General features: G+C 39.4%; 1 protein-coding gene across 2 annotated transcripts in view; it reads left to right on the plus strand.

The window, feature by feature from the left end:
- Positions 1-1553: 1553 nt before the first annotated feature.
- The window catches only part of TMEM260 (transmembrane protein 260), a 67917-nt gene continuing 45450 nt past the window's right edge, over positions 1554-24020 (plus strand). For both annotated transcript variants that reach the window (XM_080807621.1, XM_080807622.1), the window contains exons 1-3: positions 1554-1772; positions 6658-6689; positions 7413-7564. In XM_080807621.1, the coding sequence (XP_080663747.1) occupies positions 1613-1772; positions 6658-6689; positions 7413-7564 (344 nt within the window). In that variant the 5' untranslated portion in view covers positions 1554-1612. The remainder of the gene's footprint in view (positions 1773-6657; positions 6690-7412; positions 7565-24020) is intronic.

Consider the following 24020-nt stretch of genomic DNA (forward strand, 5'->3'; position numbering starts at 1 on the left):
TTCTCTCCTCCACGCCTGCCATTCTGGAAATGAAGATAGGGGCTAATACTTGACCTTAACCTTGTTCTCGATACACTGTGCCTCGGTGAACTTATTCATCCTTCTCATCCCTACAGGAGAACTCCCAAATTCCTACTTCCAACACTGATCTCTCCTACCCATACATGGGCAAAGAATTATGCCCTTTCGAAAATAATTTGCCATGATAAAAATGTATCTTTTTATAAAGCTCAGGAGCAAAAGATGAAATGGACATGCTTGGCTCAGTCAGCATGAATCACTGGCATGCTCTTTCAGGAAAGAAATAGAAAGCAGCCTGTGTTAACACGATGGAAGTCAGTTTTTTATAACCCTAATCTGCAAAGTGACATCCATCACTCGTGCCTTAGGCTCCTGAGCGCTCTGGCCCCCACACAGGGAGAGGATCGCACACATCAACCAATACCCGCAGTCTGGGGATCATTGGGCGCTAATTTAAAAGCTGCCTACCACACGGCCCCTGACCTCCAGGAATCCCTAGTATGGCCGAGAAAGTATTATGTTAAGTACCTGAGAAAGACTAAGATCTTGCCGGTGCAACCGCCTATCTCGGCAGGTGTATGTTATTCTACGGTTGAGACATTGCGTTCCCATCAGAGTACTTGCGACATGTTCTAGATTGTCACTAATCTTCGGTGTATTTGGAGAAGCATTCCGCAGAGGATGCCCTCCTCCTCTCCCACTTCAGAATAATTACTATAATAATGGAAAACGTAAGCTTAAAAATCTTACTAAGTGCCGTGCTGTGTGGTTACTCAACAGTCCCCGTTCTTTCTCGCGTTGCAGCTGTGTACAGAGGATAGTGTCTCCGTTTCACTTGTCATGCTGTGTCAAGGCTCCACCGCAACAGCCCTGTTCATTAAAGCAGGAGACAACTTGAGCAGGATATGAATTACGGGCATTGACCCAGACACTCAAGTTTCTCAACTCATCGGTTGAGTTTTCCTCGTGGCATAAGGAAAAAAATAGACCAACGAGCGTACTTTCATCTCTGTGGAAGCAACTCAGCGATTTAATAATTTGCACATGGGCTCGTCATAAATGGTAGTAAACAGGCGATGGGTGCGACGTACCGGCCTGCTTCGCGTACCGGCCTGCGCGACTCTGGCGCGGTGCGGGCTCGGGCTCCGGACCGCAGCCCCCCTCGTGTAGTTCCACCCCACACCAGAGGGGGCAGAGGCGGGCTCGGCGCACCCCGGTTTGCGACCCCGCTCTGTCTCTGGCAGACCCGACCAAGTCAGTGTGAGGTGGGGGGAGGCCGTACAGTCGGCAGCCCCGGGCCCGGGCTTCCTTTCTTAAAAGAAGGCTCTTGCTCCTGGTGGGCGACTGTAAAACACATTAGAACCCCGTGGGTCCCACCGCGTGGCGCGCTACCCGCGAATCCCCGGCCGGCTCGTGCCACGCGGGCCGTGCCCTCTCCCCGCGCCCGGCGGAGGAAGTGCGGTCCGGGGAGGGAGCCGACGCCCGACCCGGAAGCCGCCGTGCGGGCTGCGCTCGCCTCGCGCTCGGGAAGCCCGGGGCTGGCTGAGTCCTTGGGCCCGCCGCGGCCTCCTTCCCCGGGCCTCACGGGCCCATGGGGCTCCATGGCGACGTCAGGGGCCCGGCCCGGGGGCGGGCAGCCCGGGTGGGGCCGCGGCGCTCTGGGGGCCTCCGCGGCGGCGTGGCTGTGTTCGCCGCGGTGGCCGCAGTGTTTACCCTCACGCTGCCCCCCTCGGTGCCGGGGGGAGACTCGGGTAAAGTATCTCAGGGCCGCCCTCCCGCCCCTCTCCCTGGTGGGTCAGCTCGCGCCCCCCCGCTCCGCCCGCCCGTGCTCCGTGCCGGGTTCTGCGTGCTAGGACCATCTTGTTTTCCATTCCCGTAACTGGTGTCTCTAGTTCTCCGACTTTGAAGAAGGGACTGGCTGGTTTCGCTTGGTGGGACTTAGCGACCTCTGCACCTGGCCAGGTCATTTTTCGGGACCCGAGTTTTTGCCTTCCATTCCCTTTTAGCCCACTGATGTTACTTACTGAGTCCTCATTGCGTTCCAGACAAAAGGGGTCACAGTGGTGGGGACCGAGTATCGTGGGGAGTGTTCTAGGGCGGGTAGAGACAGTACACACACTACTGACCAAACAGCGACGCACCGTCGGAGGGAAGGTGGGATAGACGGGGGCGTGGGGCCGAGTGCCTCCTCCAGAGTGGCCAGTCGGGAAAGGCCTCCCAACGCGGTATTTTAGTGGAAACCTGCATGTTGAAAAGGAACCGGCCACGCCGAGTATTTGAGGGAGAACGCTTAAAAGAGTGGAAGCCGGTTGTGGCTTAAGGCAAGCTGCTTCTGTTAAAAAGAAAAGTGCGGACCACTTAGATCACATCAGCAATTGTTACCTATTTGTTACAGGGTTGGTATACGTTTGGGATGAGGAGCAAGAGCCGGGGTTCGGTTTTGGTTTTGTCTTGCTGGCAGGTTAAGTGCCCATCCGATAATGCCAGTAGTGCTGTAACTTCTCGAGGTGAATCTATAGATTGAAAGAATGGAGTGTACTAGTTATGTCTTGCTTCATAACAAGAGGACCCCAAAGTTAGTGGCTTAAAACAGCAGATGTTTGTTATCTCACCTTTCCTGTGCATCAGGAATCTCGGCGCAGGTTAGCTGGGTGCCTTTCCTCAGGACAGGGTCGTTGTCATGGGTGGGCGGGAGCTGCGGTCTTCCCAGGGCTCATCTTGGGGGAAGATTCAAGCTTCTCACCTCAATCCCGTTCTTTGCCACGTGGGTCCCTTGGGAAGCCGACTGTTGTGAAGAGAAAGAGATGGCACCTTCATCTCACACGTCTGTCATTTCCTGAACTGAGTCGTGGAAGTGATTGATAGACCACTGCCCGGTTTTATTCTTGGCAGTTCATTTGTAAATCCAGCCCACGCTCACGGGGGAGAGGATTATATAGAGAACACCAGGAGTTGGGGGTCACTGGGGGCCATCTTCCCGGGCTGACTTCTAACTGAGGCTTCTTGATGTCCCTTTTATAAATCATTGCCTTTATTCTTTCTTTCAAATCGTACTAAACAAATAGGAAATGTGTTTCATTAGTATAGTTGGGAATGGAGTTACCATGTTTCCAAGACTTACATTAAATAATAGAAATACCTATAGCTGTGAGAGTTCTGACAGTGGAGAGCATTACTTAAAGATTGAGTAGTTCTGTACCTTGAGAGAAAGAAAGAAAAAGAGAGGAAGGAAGAAAACATTGACAGTTGCTTACCGTGGCTCTTCGAGCCTGAAGTTTTGGGTGAGGTGAATAAAAATAATTAACACTTACTGAGCACTTACTATAGGCCAGGCACTATTCCAGGTGCTTTACATGTATTGTTTTAATCCAGTTCTTAACCCTGTGAGGTAGGTATTATCAGTATCTTCCATCCAAAACTGAGGCTAAGTTGTGTCCAGAATCACACAGCTAGAAAGCAGGGGGCAGTCGAGGAAAGAACTCAAGTAGATTGACTTTAGAATATACACTCTCTTAACCTCTGCTCTAAGTTCTTTGTTAAATCTGTCATCCCATATATAGTGTTATTTAAAATCTATGATTGGTGTCTTTATTAATACTGTTATTTTTTCCCAGTAGAATAAAGTTATTTATTTACATTAAGTTACGAGACTCTTTAGGTATTCTGATTTGTTTAGTTTGATGCTAAATAGTGGTTACATCTAATATTTTGGTGTTCTTTGTTGGGAATGATAAACTTTTCCAAGTATTGCCAGTAAAATGTGTATAATGGTATCTTTGATAATCTTGTTTATATGTTGAAGGTACGGTCCTCCTTGAATGTTGTGCTTTTTTATCAATAAACAGAACACATCTCAAAACCAATATAAAGTATGTATTTTTCTTCTTGATGAGTCTTAAATTATGCTCCATAAATCTATCACATTGGGTAGCCTTGCCAAAATTATTTTTTACATTGTTTGATGCACAGCTGGTTTACGGGTGGGAACACTCATGATCCTTTGGAGAAGAGTATAGGCTTCTTGCCTCCACATCATTTGTTATACTTGGGAAAAATAAAGTAGCTTATTTATGTGTTTATGTGTTTGTATATTTTAAGGATACTATCTAACAGACTTGATAGATGAGAAAATAATTATGTAATTAATATTAAAAAAAAAAACTATAACACAGAGGGAGCTGGTTTTTGTAAAGGTTCAGCATCTGCTAACAATTCTGAGCTTGCCACCCATTTGCATCTCAACCTTGAACGTACCTCAGAATTGCCTGGGAAACTTGACCCTCAGTGCCTCAGTGCCAGAGGGTCTTAATATAGGTAGGTTTGGTTAAGGAATCTTCATTTTTAAAAAGAATCCAGGTAATTCTGGTGCAGGTTGTAATAGGACTTAACTTTGAGGAAGCCCTAGGTTAAGAGGTGGGAGTAACAGTATCCAGGAGGCTCTTTTTCCCCTCCTAGTCACATTCTTTTTTCTCTTTATCATACTCAATTTTAAGAATAATGTTTCCCCTTTAGCTTTTTTCAAGGATATATTTATAGACGTTGAACTGTAGCTATCTTCCCTATTTAGATTTTAGTTTAACATTTGATAAGAGGAGGTGATGGAAGTTTGTCACATTCCTGATTTTTATACCTACAGAACTTCGGTAAAGAGTAACAGCATTACGATTTTTTAATGGTAAGAAGTTAGAGAAAGTAGGCTATTTTTCTTAATGTTAAATGCAATTCTAAATACATTTTACATGGAGGAGAATAAATGTTGACTTTGAAAATTTGAACTTAACTGTGTTTCATCATAGCAGCAGAAATGCCAAAAAGCTGATTAAAGCAGTTTGGGACTGAAGACAAGCTAATCCATTCTGGATAAAATGTCTTTGACAGTAGTTACAAAGGGAAGTTAGTTTAAATATTTTGAGACCACAAACTATTTCTTTAAAGAAGTCTATAAGATACCAAAAGTGCCTTTGGTTTCCAAAATGCTCTTGAATATGTCCAGAAAACTTGAGGGTATCCTTGAGTTATCTAACTGACTTAGGTAAGTAGTATCTGTCTTTGGGTGCCCTTATGGGGCTTCCATGACACAAGCAGTCATTCGCCCTAAGATAGGGGTGTCTGAGTAGCAAGGATGACAATCTGATTTGTCTTAACTGTCAAGCTCTGCATGCAGGACTTGAATTAGTTTCTTTGTGGGACCAGAGGAGGGAGAGGTGGTGGTGTCTTCGACAGGCCCCTGAAATGGATAGGATAATATTTTCAACTTAGAAAAGACAGAAATGAAAACAACTAACTAGAATATAAAACAATCTAAATGAGTGCTAAATAGAGAAGTTAGAGCAGGTTCTATGGAGGAGGAAGAAGTGATTAATTCTAGTGGGGGAGGCTAGGGAGGGGTGTGTATAAGGAAAGGTATCACTGAGAAGGTGGCAATTGAACTAGGCTTTGAAGGATTTAGGAGAGAATACTAGGTGAGAAAATGAGTGATAAGAGGTGCAAAAGAACCATTCCAGAGGAACAGTGGGTAATCAGATTTGACTGAAGCAAACATATGTTTCACTGATCTATGCCTTAAAAAGGGACCTTGGAGCCTTTAGAGGGCTAGCATGTTATGCTGAGGAATGTGAACTTCATTTAGGAAGCAGAGAGCAGCCATTGAGAAATTTTGGATTAGTGATACAATCCAACCTGTTTCGGGGAAATGGCATGGCAAGAGGTGATTTCAGTAGGAAGATGAAGTAGAAAGCTGGCCAAAGCTCTTGCTGTCATCCAGGCCAGAGGGTAAAGATCTACATCGTGGCTGGGACCTAGAAATTAAAGAAGCACTGATACCCATCAAAGGGTAAAAATGGACATTAATACATTAACTAATAAATACTAGTAATTCTCATAAGCCCATCAACATTGATTTCTTACATTGTCCTGTACTGCAGTGTACAGGAATGAGTCATAAATAGTCCTTGTGCTCTGGATACTTAAAATATTAACAAATAGACATTGAATTACTGCATTGTAATTTTAGAAATAATCACAGATGGTGAGGAGTTACAAGGACTGTGTAAATAATATAATGATTTAGTGGTGTGCAAAAATATATGGTAGTCAGAGCTTACCAAAATAACCTGGAGCTAATAAGTGCTTGGCAATTATTTAAAGATATCCGACATAATTAATGTAGAGAAGGTATTCAAATGCCAGTTTAGGGCAGAATGGCACATGTTACGGAGTGTCCACGCCTCAGAGGTCTGCACATTTTACATTATCATGAACTTGCATCTTTGTAGACATTTTTATGCTAAATTCCTGAGGACCGCTACAGCATATTACACTAACATTCTATGAGAAGTTTCTATGTTTTTGCAAGTGTGCACAACTTTTAGGAAGGAAAATAAGCACTTTTTAAAAACCAGAATTCACCTATGTTTCCACTGACCAGTTATTAAAGACTATCAAAGATCATTTGTTCAGTAAGACCTAAGGGAGAAAATATCCTTAGACTATTTCATGCTGTTAAATCTCTACAGATTTACAGTTTTATCCAGTCAAATTAATGCAAAACCCCAGCGCAAGCATTTGGATTTTGAAAACTTTGGAGGAGTGTCATTTTCTAATAGTAATTATTGGTTTTACATTATTTTTTCACAGGGGAACTGATCACAGCCGCACATGAGCTTGGAGTAAGTATTAGTTTTATTGTTTAATCAATGCTCTCATTAACAGTTTTAGGAATTAAGAAAGTTTAATTAAGCATGGAGTAAAGTAGATTAATTTATTTTCAAACCCCAGTTTTTAGTAACTTATAAGTACAGTATGTGACAATTTACTTTAAGTTTTAAATCCAATTAAACTAAATTATAAAGCAAAGCCTTTACTATATATACAGTAGCTAGCTTATTATCACCCCAAATTTTGTATAAGCTATGGAGAATAAAATAAATCGGGTTAACAGTTTTAATAAGTTTATTATTTAATAAACTTTATTATGGTTCATGATCCCTTTAGGCAAGACCTTAGGACTGTCAGCATGGTGGTAATCCGATAGCAGTGTGGTCTTTCAACTTTCTAACCAATACGAAATTTCAGAACCTGCTTTTTTTCAATAGCCTTTTAAATGACCCTAATGTACTGTGAACCCAGAGAACAAACTGCTTAAGAACTGACAATGAAATATGTCACCCTTTCTCTAGGTGACACACCATGTGATAGACGCTGCCAAATCCGCTAAAGAAAATATTTATTTGTATTGGCACAAAAGGATTACAATAGGAAACCACTATTCAAACATGTAGTCCTTGCCTCTTAAGTCTTTATACTTGCCTGAGCAAAGGGCTACTTTGCAATTAAAGCCAGTGTGGCTCTTGCGGAGGTGAAAACCTTCTAACTCGCTGATTTTTCCATAGGTTGCCCATCCTCCTGGCTATCCTTTGTTCACGCTGGTGGCTAAACTGGCAATTATACTCTTTCCTTTTGGTTCAGTTGCCTACCGTGTCAATCTCCTGTGTGGCTTCTTTGGAGCAGTAGCCGCGTCATTACTTTTTTTCACCGTTTTCAGGTAAAGTAGTTGATGAGTTAATATTAATCTTGGCTAATTGGAGACGGAGCATTCTGATGGCCTACGTACATACATTAAATGAAACCCCCAAAACAAGACTCTTTCATTGCTTGAATGGTTTTTTCCTAATCACTGCTGTGAATTCACTTTCTTAATTTCCAGTAATTTCATACGTGCTTGACCCCTCAGATGATTACACAGTTGGATGTGCTTCCTGCAATGGAGTCAAGGTGTCACCAGTTCATTATCACAGTTCTAGAGTTAGGCAGAACTAAAAAGGTTGGTCATTTTATGAAAATGCAGATGGGCCACTTTAATTCAACAGTATGAAGTTCCTGTTTTGGTAAATGGTAAATATCATTTAATTACTCACAGTGTTGCTGATGGGCAGCTGCTTACCAGGTCCAGAGCTAATGCCTAATTATATTGTATTCTAAATATGTGCATCTTGTATACTCTTTGGAATGAGGCTGTTAACTAAGGAAATCCGTTTGGGATATGGTTTTGGTAAGGTTTCACTTTGTTCCCTTATAGCTGTTGAGAAAGTATGCAAATTAGATCCCACTTACTTCATTGATGGAAGATTTTCTTAGTTTGGAAGGGTACCTTGCTTTTACAAAAATGGGTCATTAGTTTAGGATGTTGGTAAACTTCCTTGTCTTTGCTGCTCCTGTCTCCTTCATTCTTAACCAGTCTAACCTTGCCTAGGGAGAATACAGTAAAAAATACAAGTTACGCTTTCTGCAAAGGGAGAACCAAATTAAAACACTTTTTCAAAAACTACTACAGTTTTTATTATAAAAACAATTTTTTGTATGCAAATATAATATAATTTGAATAGACAATTTCAAATGCCATTTTTGGAGACTAATGTTTTTATTTGCGTTAGTCATAAAATTGCCCTTTGACTAATAAATTCTTTCTAAATTTCCTTTTTAATTATTTATAAAAGGGTAAAAGTTAACATAATTATAACCCTAAAGCTTACTTTTAAATTTATTTATGGAAAGCTTTCAGATTCAAATGTTGTAACTGTTGATCATTTACTACATTTGTATCTATATTATTTAATTCATCTTTATTTCAGTCTTACAGGTTTTCAGTGATAGCCAGTCTTTCAGTATGAAATGATGAAAATAATATCTCTGCTTGGATTGATTAGTATTATGAATACTTTCTTTTTGTAAGTAATTAGAATAATATTTAGAATTGTTTCTCCTGAATCCTATAATTAATAATCTGTTGTTATTTCTATGGAGAGAAAAGCTGATCTTTAAAAATTTTAAATATATAGGTTGAAATGTAGAACTACTTGTATTGTATTGAATGTATGAATTGATAATTTTCACAAGACATTTAAGACAAAGGCATTTAAAGAAAATTAATACTTGTATTTATTTTGGTAGTTCATCTGTAATTTATTTTTTATTTATTATTTTTTATCTGTATTTTAGAAGATCATTTCTATAACATATATTTAAATGCTATAGGGCTATCAAATGCAAATAAAGTAATTTGTTTTCTGAGAAAACTTTTCCATGCTTTTCAATATATTAATTGGTGATACCATTCCACATGAAAACCACTGTAAAAATCATACATAAAAATCATGATTTTACAGAATCCAAATTGGACAAGAATTTTCTTTTGAGTTGTCTACATTTTAAAATAGCTTTTATTATCCTCCATGATTGTAATGGGTTTTAGATTAGCACACTTAACCTCTGACCCCCTTTTTTTAAATACAGTCTTAATGGTAAATTTGTATATTTGCTGGCATAGGCTTTAAATCAAAACCCCTTAATATGACTAAACTGGATATATGAGTGGTTTAAGAATGTTTGAGTAATATTGTGCTTGGGAAAGTTGCTTTCTTTCAGAAAAGGGATCTCACAATATTATCTCTTACATACATTTTAATATGAAAATACTTCATTATTTTGAGTACAAATAATTGACAAGGTACACGTCCTCTGGGAACAACCCAGTTCAAGTGGCAAATCTGTTTTGTCAAACAATAGACACCCTTCAGGAAAGAGCAAGCCATCTCTATGGTAATAGGACTAACAGTAGCCTATTGATTGAGTGGAAGAAGACATTATACAATGTCAGCTGGCTTGTTACAATTTCATTTGTTGTATGACCTGAACTTAACCTTTAAAACCTTTCTTCTGTGAATATAAACCCAACAGCAGGACACAGTACCTGTGCAGCCATTACAGTGACAGCTTTTTTCCAGTCCAGCGTATAGTAAATGTATTCCTTTACAGGTTGCCTCCTTTATTAGAATTTGTTGAGGAGACATTTTACTACTTTATTCATTGACAGGCCAAATCATCATTCCATTTTGTTGTGAAATATTGGAGGGTTTTGATCCAGGAAACAGTTTGATTCTTTCTCTCCCCCATCACTTCAGAGAACATTACTGTACACGTAGGATTAGCGCTGACTGGTGTGCAGTAAATTAATTCTTTTAACAGGTTTAGGTTTTTTTCAGGTAATTGTTCCCATGGCATTCACTATATTTAGCTCTTGGGGTGGACATAAAGACCTTCTGTACCCTTTAAACAAAGATTGTATTTTAAAAGCAAATTTCTGTTTAAATGTGTTGATGTAAAAAGCTCCATTTTTTTCAGTAAACATGACTTAGATTGAAAGAACAATTTATTCATTGTTTCCAATTACTATGTAATTTTTGCCTTCCTTGCATCTTTCTCTTGCTTTTAAGAGCCATAAGATGTCATTAACACTGCATTTTTTGTCAGTCTTTCCTAATGGTTGACAAGAACTCATGTATATTTGCTTCGCCCTAATGTAGGAAAGCATAGGAGTAAAACAGCACTTTGAAAGCTGTATGTGTCACTGTACTTTATTGAATTAAAAATAGTCAGATTATGGCATTTATTTATATATTGTCTCCTTCAGGGGTATTTTTCAGCATTCACAATGTGAAGGGAGTTTAATACATTTCATTTATATGAAATAGTATTCATTTTATTAACGTGTACATCTGTGTTTTTGAGACTACCTAACACAGGGGTTTGTAGGAACTGGGATTTTTCTCTTTTAAGGCCATTGAAGTAAATGATTTTTTAAGTTTGATGGTACGATACCTTAAGTGTCATTTTGAAATTCACAAATCTTAATAATACGAAATTTTAAAAGTTACAGGTCAGATAAGTCACTGATATGAATGTGATTTAGTGTTGCTTAGTACTTGAATTTCAAACTTATTTTCTAAGCAACCTCAGACTAAGTCCTATATACTTAATAAGGGAGGAACACTGAAATTACTGTCTCGAAACATCAACATGTTTCCATTTCTTGTGCTCTGGTATCACTAAAAGAGAATGGAGTGTGTTGATAGCATTGTATAAAAATTCTTTACCTCAGGGAGGATTTAAATTGCTTATGATCTCAGATGAGGGCATATCTTGTAGCATTTATTTTGGTAGGTCGAGGGCAGGAAATCTATTCTCAATAGGCTTGAGAGTCAGCATATCCTTTCCAAACTATTATGGGCCAAATGGAAGTATGGAAGAATTCATTAACAATGTTTGTTGTGAATCAAAAGTAAAACTATTTTAGTTTTTATAACCCAAATTCAGTGTTTATTTAAATTAAGACAAAGTCACTAACAATTGAATAAACAGTTTTTCAGGTATTTTTTTCTAGAAGGTACTGTTCTAGGAAACTTGCATTAAAAAACTTTCTAACACCGTTAACATTGTACAGGAAGAAATCAGATCTCTTAATGTCCACCAGGTTACCTAGAATATATGAATGTTAATGATAATTGAAGGTATATTGAAACTATGCCTGCTCACTACAAAGAACTGACAACCAATTTCAGTGATATTTCTGGCAGATCATTTTGTGCCAGTATTTTACTTATGGGGTAAGTATGGGGTTTACTTTATTTTTTATAAGTTACATAATTCTAAACATTATGCTGCTGCTAAAAATTAATTCGATTAAACTTTTGGAAGAGGAATACTTGATTCGGAGCGCTGTGTCTGCGATTCTTAGAGCTCCAGCTAAGATTCCATTCAATAAAGAATAGGAAATTAAAATGCCATACCTTAGAGAATGTAGAATCTCCTGCTTAAGGGACATTTGGATTTTCCAGCTCAAAGAGTATTTTAGATTATTGCCATAGAGAATAATGTCAAGCTCTTCCTAATTTCAGAGGTAACTATGCATAAGTAACAAATAGTCACCAAGTTTTTGTAGTTGAAGAAGAATGGAAAGTACTGGAGCATTAATTTCCATTCAGGAGAATATCTGTCTTGATCCCTGGTTAATTGATCACATATTTCTCTCAAACTTGTCTTAAAATTGCATTGACTCAGACTGGTTAAGCATATTAAGAGCTTGGTTCATTTGCATTTTCTTCTAAGTAGAGGGACATATTAGGCTCAAATAGCAGCACTTCATTCTGAAGGGGGGAGAAAAGCAGGGCAAAAACTCTTTTTTAAGACTGTAGAGTCTTTTCTGACAGCTAGTCAGAGTTAGAATTAGTTCAAGGAAATGTTAATAATGCACTGCCTGGCCTAATCCCTTTGATATCACCAGGTATCCTCCTGTTCATGGGTTAATTGCTTTAAAAGCGAAGGCAATATTCTGAGCGGTGGGCCGCTTCACCTTTTCACAGCTGTTACCATTGAGTGACAACTAAATCCCATGTGTAAGATGAGGAAGAGCTCAATCTCCAATTGGGAGAAAATTTATGTAAACCACAATCCCTTCAGAATGTGCGGAAGTCATAGACTTTCTTGATTTACTCTGCTTTTCCCAGAAAGCTCTATTGTTCACTTTCCTAAGTCCCATCAACCCTTTGTAGCAGAATATCACAGCGGCAGCAGATAGCTTGAAATATATAAATGCTATCATAGCTCTGATTAATAGCAGTGCTTATGAGTCAAGTCTGATAACAGTGCAGCTCTCCACTCAATTTCAGATACTGCTAATGGAATCTGTCTTCTCCAATTGTAATATGAGAAGGCCTAATTTGCCATGGAGCTTGGAGCTGTCACCAGTAGGGGATTGTGGGGTCAGATGGGAGCTGCCAGGTTTTTGCCCTGCAGCTTGTATCTCTCACTTTGAATAGAGCAGCCCCCTGCCTGCCAGTTAGCTGATAGGCCGCTGTGGGGTTTATGCCACTATATACAATAGGAAAGGGCTACATAGGCTGACTTTATAATTGTGAAGCTAGCTCATATTTCCACAGCTACTGTGCTGCATAATTTCTAATAAGTGGTTTTAACAAATGTCAGATTATGAAAAGTTTCCTCAATTACAAAAACTTATAAAACATTCAAATGGCTAAATCTGTTTCCTGCCGAGATTTTGCCACCGGAACTAGGCATCAGTCATTACGGCTATAATATTTCTTAAAATTACAAATAAAATTCTAGATCATAACTCACATAGATGGGCTGCCTTGCAGAGCCATAGAAACAGAAAGCAGTCTTAAGGAACTGAAGTACCAGGATCTGCTTCATAACTTTGCCTGATCAGACTACTTAATATTAAGTCTCTGTTTTATTGAGTTGGTTAGTGTTGCTGATGGAAACTGTTCCATAGCCTCATTCTGCTGATTTTAGTTATTTGGATCTTTTAAGTTTACCGCACCTACATTTAGTATCTTAGTGTTTTAAAAAAGTATGCAGCACCTTACAAGTTTTGAGTGAAAAGGGACTTAGTGTGATGACAAGCCAGGGCTGGGGCCTCTGTGAAGAATATGCTGGGATATACTTTTTAACCATTCAAGTTAGATGCTGAACACTGAGTAACACTACCAAGCTTGAGGAACAAGGTTATTTGAGGTCTTCCGTGTTTTTAAACATTTCGAACAAGATATGAAAGTTTGTAATTTGGAAGTTATTTTAAACCAGCCTGTGCTTTCAGAAGAATTGCCTCTCCTTGTATGAGTTATTTGGCATACCATGAGAACTTAGTAAAAAAGTAAAGTGTATGATGGTGAAAAAAGCCCAGTGTTCTTTCTTTTAGATAATCGGGTAGAAGTTGATGAGATAATAAAAAATATTGTTCTAAACCTTTATGATTTATTGGTTAGTGCATAAATCTGAATTTTAATGGGAATTGTGTGATTACATCTTATTTTCAGATGCTATTCATAATCTTACTCCCTCCCCATCAGTTGTGGGGTTTTTTTGTGTGTATGTGTGACTCTACAGTTTTTTCTCCAATTTTATTCAGTGGTTTAAAATCAGGAATAATACTTTGTACTTTGAGTGTACTGGTAGTTGGTATTTATGTAGCTGAAAATTCAGGCCAGAACCTGAACTGAATCTCATGAAATAGAACAAACCTTGGGAGGATTTTATCTGGAGTGAAAGTAAATTTTCATAAAACGTGGGAAAAGGGATTATTTGCAAGTTTATTAAAGGTAGAAGTAAATGTTCTATATCTTTTTAGGTGCAGTGGTGGCAGCTTCCACGATGTTATTTTAATATACCATGCCCTAAATGATTGACTTATGTTAATTAGGTCCAAGCTTTAAAATGAACAGGAAAGTTTAGGTTCTACTGTTTTCTACATGGCCACTGGCTATAATTTGCCCGCAGAGTGCCTGGAACATATTAGATGCTCGTTGTGTTTTTGCCGCCACTAGGTTGAGTGAACTACCGAGGAAAGAGGCTCAGTAGTAGCTAGCTTCCCAGTTTGACCTTTTTCCAGGTACACAGAAGAGATGAATACATGGGTGTTGATTATGTGATTGAGCCAGAAGGTAACATTTATATATTTTCATAAATAAGACCAGAAAGATAAGCACTCAGGAGGATGGGGGTGGTAGATTTGCTGTTCATTGTGTCCTGCTTTACCTTACTTCTCCCCTCTAATCCATTACTTTTTTTTTAGTCATCAGTGTGAGTTGACACTAATAGTCATTTATTTAATGATCAGTCTCGGAGGCTGCATTGTGGCCTGCCTACTCGATCCTACAGCCTTCCAGCAGGAGTTTGCAGTGTAGAAGGAGGGTGGTGTACCCTCCATGTTGGGTCCTTCGCATGCAAGGAACACCGAAGACAAACACATCCATGAATTTTATGAGGCACATCAAATGTGTGTTCTGAAAGAATTTCAGGTTTCTGTTATTTGCCTTTTGATTGAGGGTTAGACAAACATGTGACTATACATGAAAATCAAATACCATGTAGTGGAAAAAAAATATACCTTATCATCAATAGCAAACCTGTGTCAATGGTGTAAAGTGTAACCTCCTGATTTATCCATTGTGTCAACAGATGAAGAGTATTCCATCAGTTGGAAAACTCCTGCACAATCAGTACCTTTCCTAGGAATCTTATCTAGGTTTCATGGATTTCGTGGACCAAAAAGAAGGCAGTTATGTATTAACCATAGAATTCTGAGCTTCACGTTTGTTAGGATGATCTTAATCCTCACCCCATATTCATTAACTCAGTGGAGAATTTTTGTTATTTGTGTTGTCTGGGTGAGATTTTAAAGATTTTATTTATTTATTTGATAGAGATCACAGGTAGGCAGAGAAGCAGGCAGAGAGAGAGGAGGAAGCAGGCTCCCTGCCAAGCAGAGAGCCCGATGCGGGACTCGATCCCAGGACCCCGAGATCATGACCTGAGCCGAAGGCAGAGGCTTAACCCACTGAGCCACCCAGGCGCCCCTGGGTGAGATTTTAAATACTTGACCACCCTTCCCATACAGTCTGTCATACTCTTGGTATATCTCTCCCTATTGAGTAACCACTGCTTTACTAGAATGGGAGCTACATGATGTCAGTGTTAACCCAAGCAAAGAGCAATTAGGAAGATGTATTTACTGCAAAAATACTGGAAAATATATTACGTGTCACATAAGAGTGTTTATTTATATAAAATATACTTCAGTGACTTTTAGGTTATTTGATGTTATGAATCATCTGTATGATTGCTTTACGCCGTTACAATGAGCCCTTAACAGTGTAAAAACTTGATTTTGATTGTTAGTAGTAACACGTAACTCTCTTTTACAATGTAGTGGTTGTGTTATTAAAATTAACACAGTCGGGGCACCTGGGTGGCTCAGTGGGTTAAAGCCTCTGCCTTTGGCTCAGGTCATGATCCCAGGGTCCTGGGATCGAGCCCCATATCAGGCTCGCTGCTCGACAGGGAGCCTGCTTCCTCCTCTCTCTCTCTGCTTGCCTCTCTGCCTACTTGTGATCTCTGCCTCTCAAATAAATAAATAAAATCTTAAAAAAAAATTATCACAGTAATGGTGGTGTAAATATGCAGTCATTTCTTCATATAGCTTCATAAGATGTTATCTTCTAGAAATCAGGTTAGATTCTAAACGTATGTATTTCAGTTGAAGAAATGTCTTTTTTGATCTCCTTCTATGGGGCTTTATGAGAATCAAATTGAGAATGGGAAATACTTTTTCTTATATTGTATCTAATTCATCATAAGTTGTCCTTAAGTTAAAATGGAAAATAGTGGAGACTATTTTACAATTTATTCTTGAGTTCTGATGAGACTTCTTATTTTATTTACAACCTCATTTGACTTTCTCTCCTCTTTCTTTTTTGTTGAAGTCATTTCTTCGATGTCGGTAGAAAAATCTGTATCTTTTAATTTAGGGAGCTCATTTTAAGATGCCACTTTATCATGTTAAATATAGATAATTAAATTCTCTAACTCCTTAGTTGCTTTGTAAAATAATAATAAGCATGTTTATTCAAAAGAATAAAATGAAAATGAAAAGTAGGACTCTTTGATTGCCAACTGAAATCACAATGCTGTTTTTGATTATGTCAGTTTCATCTGGAAAAAAAAATCAGACTGAGTCTATGAGTAGATGACTGTTGTTTTGCCTTATTTTGGTGCTACTTATATTTTTAGCTCATCTGTACATCTGACCTTATGGATGATACCAAACAGCTCATTTTGTGGGTTCAGAACAACAATTTCATTCAAAACCCATGCTTTAGGAATAAAATAACATAAATAAATAAATAAACATGAGGAATAATGTCAGATTGGCTATTCTTTCCATATGCTTTTAAAAGAAAGATTACTTAGGGGGCGTCTGGGTGGCTCAGTGGGTTAGAGCCGCTGCCTTCGGCTCAGGTCATGATCCCAGCATCCTGGGATCGAGCCCCGCATTGGGCTCTCTGCTCAGCAGGGAGCCTGCTTCCTCCCTTCTCTCTCTGCCTGCCTCTCTGCCTACTTGTGATCTGTCTGTCAAATAAATAAATAAAAAATCTTTAAAAAAAATAAAAAAAAAAAGGAAGATTACTTAGCTAGAAATTTAGACTACCAATTCATTTAACAGTATTGCATGCAGTAAAGTATATGAATAATGTTTCCTTCTTTTGACATAATTTAACTCTGCATCTCCTCACCCCCCCCCCAAAATTATAAATATTTGTTACAGCCTCTTCAGGAAAAAAAAAATTGTGGAGCATGTGTTCTCATTAGAATTATTGGCCAAAAGAGGTTATAACTAACTTGTCTAATCATTCACTCTGCAGAGAACACCCTTCCCTGAGAGGGATCCTGTTTGGCCAGTCTCATAAACTAACAAAGGCCCCAGCAGTCAGAATAGACGTTGGATTCATTGGAGGCTCTAGGTATTCTGCGGATTCGTACAAAAATACTTTCTTGAAGATACACATACACAGATAATAAAAGGATTTGTTCAGAATTCTTGTTTGCTTAACAAGTTTAAAAATTAGATTCACCTTCAGCCGTATTCACCAGTGTGATTTTTACAGCATCACTTAGGTAAATCTTCTGCACATTTAATGTCTTCTATCTCAGATTTGCAGTGACTTATTGAATTGGGTGGTTCATTAATATTTGGCTCAGTAAGACATAAGATGAAAAATTTGAGGTGTTCTGTTTGAAATTTCAGAAAAACAGAGAACATAAAGTACTTTATTTACACGTCAGTATGTGAAAGACAATATGTATGAATAACTATAAACCTGTATTTTCTCATTTCCTTTGAAATATTTTATAGACAAGGAATAAAGCAATGTAAAAATTATTTTAAATAAATTATTATTTCTATGCTCTTGTCAAAAGAATATTTAAACACTTGAATTAAAGTACAGGGTGGAGGGGAGCCTGGGTGGCTAAGTTGGTTAAGCCTCCAACTCTTGGCGTCTCAGATCCTGACCTCTGTGGTAAGATTGGGCCCTACCCTCAGGCTTCACAGTCAGCCAGGAGTCTGCTTGAGACTCTCCCTCTCCTTCTACTCCCTCTCCCGTACTCTCTATATCTTAATCTCAAATCTTAAAAAAAAAAAAACGTATGGGGTGGAGAAATTATTATTCCTTAGTTTCTGTAAGATATATCCATATGGACATCACTTTATTTTTTAAAAATCAATGTAACAAAAATTAATGTTATAACAAAATCAAAATGAATCGTTTCCCTCAATTTCATTTGTTACTAAGCCACCACTTTTATAAAGCACAGCACCAATGAAGGATTTGGTTGTTAACATTTATCCCAATACCAGGGGCGCCTGGGTGGCTCAGTGGGTTAAAACCTCTGCTTTCGTCTCGAGTCGTGATCCCAGGGTCCTGGGATCGAGCCCCATATCGGGCTCTCTGCTCAGTGGGGAGCCTGCTTCCTCCTCCTCTTTCTCTGACTGCCTCTCTGCCTACTTGCGATCTCTGTCAAATAAATAAATAAAATCTTTAAAAAAAAAAAAAAACATTTATCCCAATACCAAACCATCGTTTCTTTCAAAATTTTTTTTGCAATTAAAAAAATAAAGAATAAATTCTAAATAATAGCATAAATAACTTTTTTTAAAGATTTTATTTATTTATTTGACAGAGATCACAAGTAGGCAGAGAGGCAGACGGAGAGAGAGAGAGGAGGAAGCAGGCTCCCCACTGAGCAGAGAGCCAGATGTGGGGCTTGATGCAGGACCCTGATATCATGACCTGAGCTGAAGGCAGAGGCTTAACCCACTGAGCCACCCAGTGGAGCACCTCCATAAATAACTTTATAACTTTATAATAAAGTATTATTTGGAAATGCTTGGATATAGGTTGAGATAATTAAAAACTTTAGTTATTTGAAGAGCATTAAAAACTAAAAATAGAGTATGTCTGAAATATATAGGTGGAAAAACATTTAGCTTCCTCAAAATCAAAAGGCTTTGTAGGGACACACACACATAAACATGTGAAGTGAAACGACTGATTTTTAAAATGCACGAATATGCTGAAATGGGTATATCAGTAGTCCAAAAATAATTCTCTTGGCTTTGCCATTCATTATTTAGAGGATTTTAAGTTCCCTAAATCTGATTTCCTTACTATGTTTAGATTAGTTTACAGTTAAAATTTTCTATTCCTTAGGTTTGCAAAGCTTTAGAAATACAGAAAAACCTGTCTATTCAGTATCCATTTAATATATTTAATAGACTCTGGAGAAGGGGAAACACCCTGGTCTTAGTGAAAATACTTTAGGAAAAACTTCTTGTGGGCGGCCAAGTGGCTCAGTCAGTTAAGCATCTGCCTTTGGCTCAGGTCATGATCCCAGAGTCCTGGGATCCAGCCCTGCATTAGTTCCTTGCTCAGCAGGGAGTCTGCCTCTCCCTCCGCCCCTCTCCCTGCTCTAGGGCACGAGTGAACTCCCTCTCTCTCTAGTAAATAAGTAAAACCTTAAAAAAAAAAAAAAAAAAAAAAAACTTCTTGGAAAGGTATGCCTATGCTGAGTTGGAAAGAGTCAGTGGGAATCATCCACATAAAGGCAAAACAGCATTCCTCATCTGCAAAAAAAAAAAAAAAAAAAAAAAAAAATGCAGAGATGGAGGAGAAAGAGCTTGTAAGTACAAGAATTTACAACTCATTTAGTGTTGTTAGAACACAAACTATGAGATGAGTTATGTCAAAAAATGAAGCTGCAGGTAGGCAGATCATAAAAGATCTCTGTTGTAATGAGCTTATAATATGCTGCTTTTTCTTTTTAAGATTTATTTTATGTGTGTGTGAGGGGAAGGAGAGGGGGAGAGAATCTGAAGCAGACTCTGCACTGCGCACAGAGCCCTACACGGGGCTTGATCTCACGACCATAAGATCGTGACCTGAGCTGAAACCAAGAGTCGGAAGCTTAACCAACTGATCACCCTGGTGTCCCTTTGTTATGTTTTATAATCAAAGAGGAGTCCTTATGGGGTTGGAGGCAGAAAAATGCAAGATCAGATATGTTTTAGGTCCTTCACTCTGGTGGCAATGGTGGGCCTAGGGCTGGAGGCAGACCACATACAAAGCTGTTGAATTGGGGTGAGCCTGACAGCTGAGGTAGGGCAGTGATGGTATGCATGGAGAGGAGGATGAGTTTTTAAAATGTTTATGAGGTAAAACTGGCAGGATGTGGTATGTATGATGGGGAGAAGGGGATTGGAGGTTTGACGATGATTCTTAGGTTTCTTATCTTGGGTAACTAAACTAGGTGGATATGACAATCGCTAAGACAATACTGGAACAGGAACCATTTGGAGAAGAGGATGAGAAATTACCTTTGCACATGTTGATACTTAAGGATCCATGGAACACTGAGAGATGGAGTGGCTTTGTGGTGAGGGGTAGAGCAGTCCATTGGAGATGTGTCCCTTTGAGACTTAAGGGGGAGGTAGCGCTAGAGAGAGATTTGGTTATTTCAGTTTGTGGTTGGCAGGTGACATCAGGATAGCTGATAAGGCCACCCAGGTGGAGTATGTAAGAGTGAGAGGAATTGTGTGAGAGTGAAATCTTGGGAACACCAGCTTTAAAGGAGATGTTGGAAGAAGAGGAGCCATTCAGAGAAAACAAAGATGGATGATCCAGAACCCCAGAGGGAACACCTGAGGGACATGGAGCCTGGTTCAGCTCAGTAGAGTGTGCTTGGGGCTGGGATCAATCCAGCAGCGAGGTCCTGAGAGCCTGTTGTATGTGGCAGTTAGGTGGCAGCTGGGTGCTATTTTAATAGAACGCTAGGGTGATTACAGAGCATAGAGGCAACAGATGTGGACAGCAGGAAGCTAATACTGAGCCTCACCATGATCCTGAACTGTCTTCATGAAGTCATCTTTGACTTCAGCTGGTCTTTAGTCATTTATCTCTGTCTTATTAGGGTGAAAGGAAGCAAGCTCAGAGAATGTAATAATATGCCTCGCACAGTACAGTGAGACTGCCTACCTACAGAGTCAGTGAATAAATTGAAGACCTCCGGAGTCTTCAGAAAGTCCTCATGGCTTGGGACATCTGGGTGGCTCAGTTGGTGAACTAACAAAGTCACCTCACTGGCTCAGGTTGTGATCTCAGGGTCTTGGGATCGAGCCCTACTTTGGGCTCCTCGTTCAGCTGGGAGTCTGCTTCTCCCTCTCCCTCTGCCCCTCCCCTCTGCTTATGCTCTCTCTGTCTCTCTCAAATAAATAAATAAAATCTTAAATTAATCTCAAATAAATAAAATCTTAAAAAAAAAAGAAGTCCTCATGCTGACCCCTGCTGATGTCATCCTTTGCTTGTTAGCAGATGAGACTCCGCTCTCAGCTCTCAGCGCGCTGATGTGAGCCCTCACCCCTCCCTGATAGCATGCATAGTGTCATGGCCCTGGGCCATACACCTGTCTTCCTACAAGCACTCACCCTGCAGACTTACTAGTGTATGCTGTACTGCTTGTCTTTGGGACAAATACTTAGTTTTACTAAAAATCTTAGGATTTTGAAAACAGCTTTATTAAACTATTTTCCATCACAGGCAGCCCTCAACAAGTCTTGTTTAACTGAAGCCAGTTCCATCCTTTAACGGTTCCAGTGATATTAAGGGTCAACCCACCTTGTACTACCTGGCCTGACTTTAGCTTTCAGTTCACTCTTCTCCCCGATGCCTCTGCACTTATCTTCCATTTGACTGAGACCTAGAACCCTTTGCTCTTCCTTTTTATTGTCTTCATCAGCCCCCTGCTGCTTTGCATTCTTCCCTATCCAGCCTACGCCCCCTTGCTTATTTCAAACTCCCTTCCCTCTTGTTCTTCTGTCCTAGCTGTGTAGTGAAGCCGCTAACCCTGGCTCTCCCCAGCCTTTCCCGGCCAGCTCTGGCTGCTTCAGACCTTCCACAGCCGTGCTGACAGATCCCGCCCCTCCTTAGCCTCCGCTGAACCATTACTGCTGCCTACAAATCCTTGTAGGTATCCTTCAACTTGCGGAGTTTTTCCGCAACAAGTGTTTTGCGTTTTCCCTGGTTTTCTTAAGTCCCCTACATGGCCCATGAATGTTAATTGATTCTGAATCTTAGCATAAAACAAACTTAAAGGCAGTATGTTAAAATACATATGTTTCAATGGACATTCACAGTTAAGTAAAATTCAATGAAGTTCATACAAGCTTAGCTTATATACAGTAGCCCCACGAAAACTCCACATCGAATAGTAGGATGATGAAGCCTCCAAAATGTTTTCTTTTCTTTTTTTTTTTTTAATTTATTTGACAGGGAGAGAAATCACAAGTAGGCAGAAGTAGGCAGAGAGAGAGGGAGAGGCAGGCTCCCTGCTGAGCAGAGAACCCGATGTGGGGCTCGATCCCAAGACCCCAGGATCATGACCTGAGCTGAAGGCAGAGGCTCAACCCACTGAGCCACCCAGGCGCCCCTCCCAAATGTTTTCTATACTACATATCCTATATATGGATACACACGTTAACTTTGTGTTCTTGGACATACTACTCTCTTCCATTTTTCACAAAGCTGTGACCTCCTCAGCGTTTATTTTCAGAATTTGCTCACACAGTTTCAAGTTGCCTGGAAACCTTAATAGGAACAACAAAGAGGGAAGGTGGTGTTTTAGCCAGGGTTCTTAGGTGCAAGCAATGGACTCTGGCTGTGTTTAGCAGGAAAGAAATGTAGAGAAAGGAAGTTGCGAAGAACTCTACAGTACAGAGGACAATCGAATTTTTAAGCGGGCAGTGGATGTGAATAAACTTCTCCAAGGAAGACCTACAGATAGCCAGTAAACCCTTGAAAAGGTGCTCCATATCACTGGTCACAAACAGTGTGTGTGTGTGTTGTTTTGTTTTTAACCATTTAAGAGTAAGCTGCATAGATGCTATGCTTTGCCCTTAAATGCTTCATGGTATGCTTCTTAAAAACAACACATTTTCTTACATTTCCACAGTGTAGTTCTCAAAATCAGGAAATTATCACTAATACAACATTCTTATCTATGGAGGTGATTCAGATTTTGCCAGTTGTTCCAGTAATACCCTGTTTTGCAGAAGAGAATTCAAGATCATGCCTTTTATTCTGTTGTCATTTCCCTTTAGCCTCTTTTATATAGACTCATGGTCTTTTGCTTTTTGTTTTTGTCTTTCAAGACCTTGACATTTTCTTTGATCTATATTGGCCAGTTATTTTGTAGAATGTTCTTCAGTTGAGTTTGTAGGTTCAGGTAATACATTTTGGCAGGAATACCATAGAAATGATGCTCTGTTCTTTTCTTTGGAATAGATCAGGAAGTATATGAAGTTTGTCCCATTACTGGTCTTTAACTTTGATCATGTGGTTAAGATTGTGTCCGCCAAGTTTGCCCCTGTAGAGTTACCATTTTTCCCTCTGTAATTAATCTATTTACAGGGAGATACCTTTAGACCACATACATATTTCTGTAAAACTTTTACTCACTAATGGTATCCATTATTACCATAATGGCTGCCAAATTCCATCATTTCTTCTACAATTATTAGTTGTTGACTTTCTGTGGACTTTCTCTTCCCCTGTTTATTAATTTATATCACTTTAGATTCATAGATTATTTATTCATTTGGTTATAATCTATTACTGTAATTATTATTGTTCAGATTATCCCTGACTTGACCCATTTAAGCTGGATCCATGTCCTTTTTGTCATGTCCTCTTCTGAACCCTTCCTTACTTTCTGGCACGAGAGATTTCGGATTCATTTTGTACTTGACCTGCCCCAGATCTGGAATCAGCCATTTTTCCAAGGAAGCTAATTTATGTTTTAAGTAGAGGAAGGAATCTTGTATCTTATGCTGACTTTCCAAAGTAGTATTGGCAGGTGAAACATAGAAATTCCTTTAAAAATGTTACTCATCCTTTAAGATTAATTCATTCATTCATGAAGTTTCCTTTCTGTGCTTGGAGTGAAAGACTTCCCATATAAATGAAACTTAATTCCAGTTCACATTTTAAAAACAAAGTTGAAGTTATTATTAAAGGTAACTACATGCTACACATGTTTCAAGATGAGCTAGAAACCTGGGAATTAGAAAGAAATTTGAGGAAAGAGAATAAGTAGAAGGAATCTGAGAAGACGTTCGGTTCATCGGTACACCATGAGCGAAGGTGTGGCGCTGGGAATAGGCATGTCTTATCAGGGAATTTTGAGGAACCTAACTGGGTGATGGAGATAATAATATTGGTGATTAGTGGCTAGGTACTACTTACTGGGAACTT

Source organism: Martes martes, assembly GCF_963455335.1.
Source record: "Martes martes genome assembly, chromosome: 7".
Lineage (NCBI taxonomy): Eukaryota > Metazoa > Chordata > Mammalia > Carnivora > Mustelidae > Martes > Martes martes.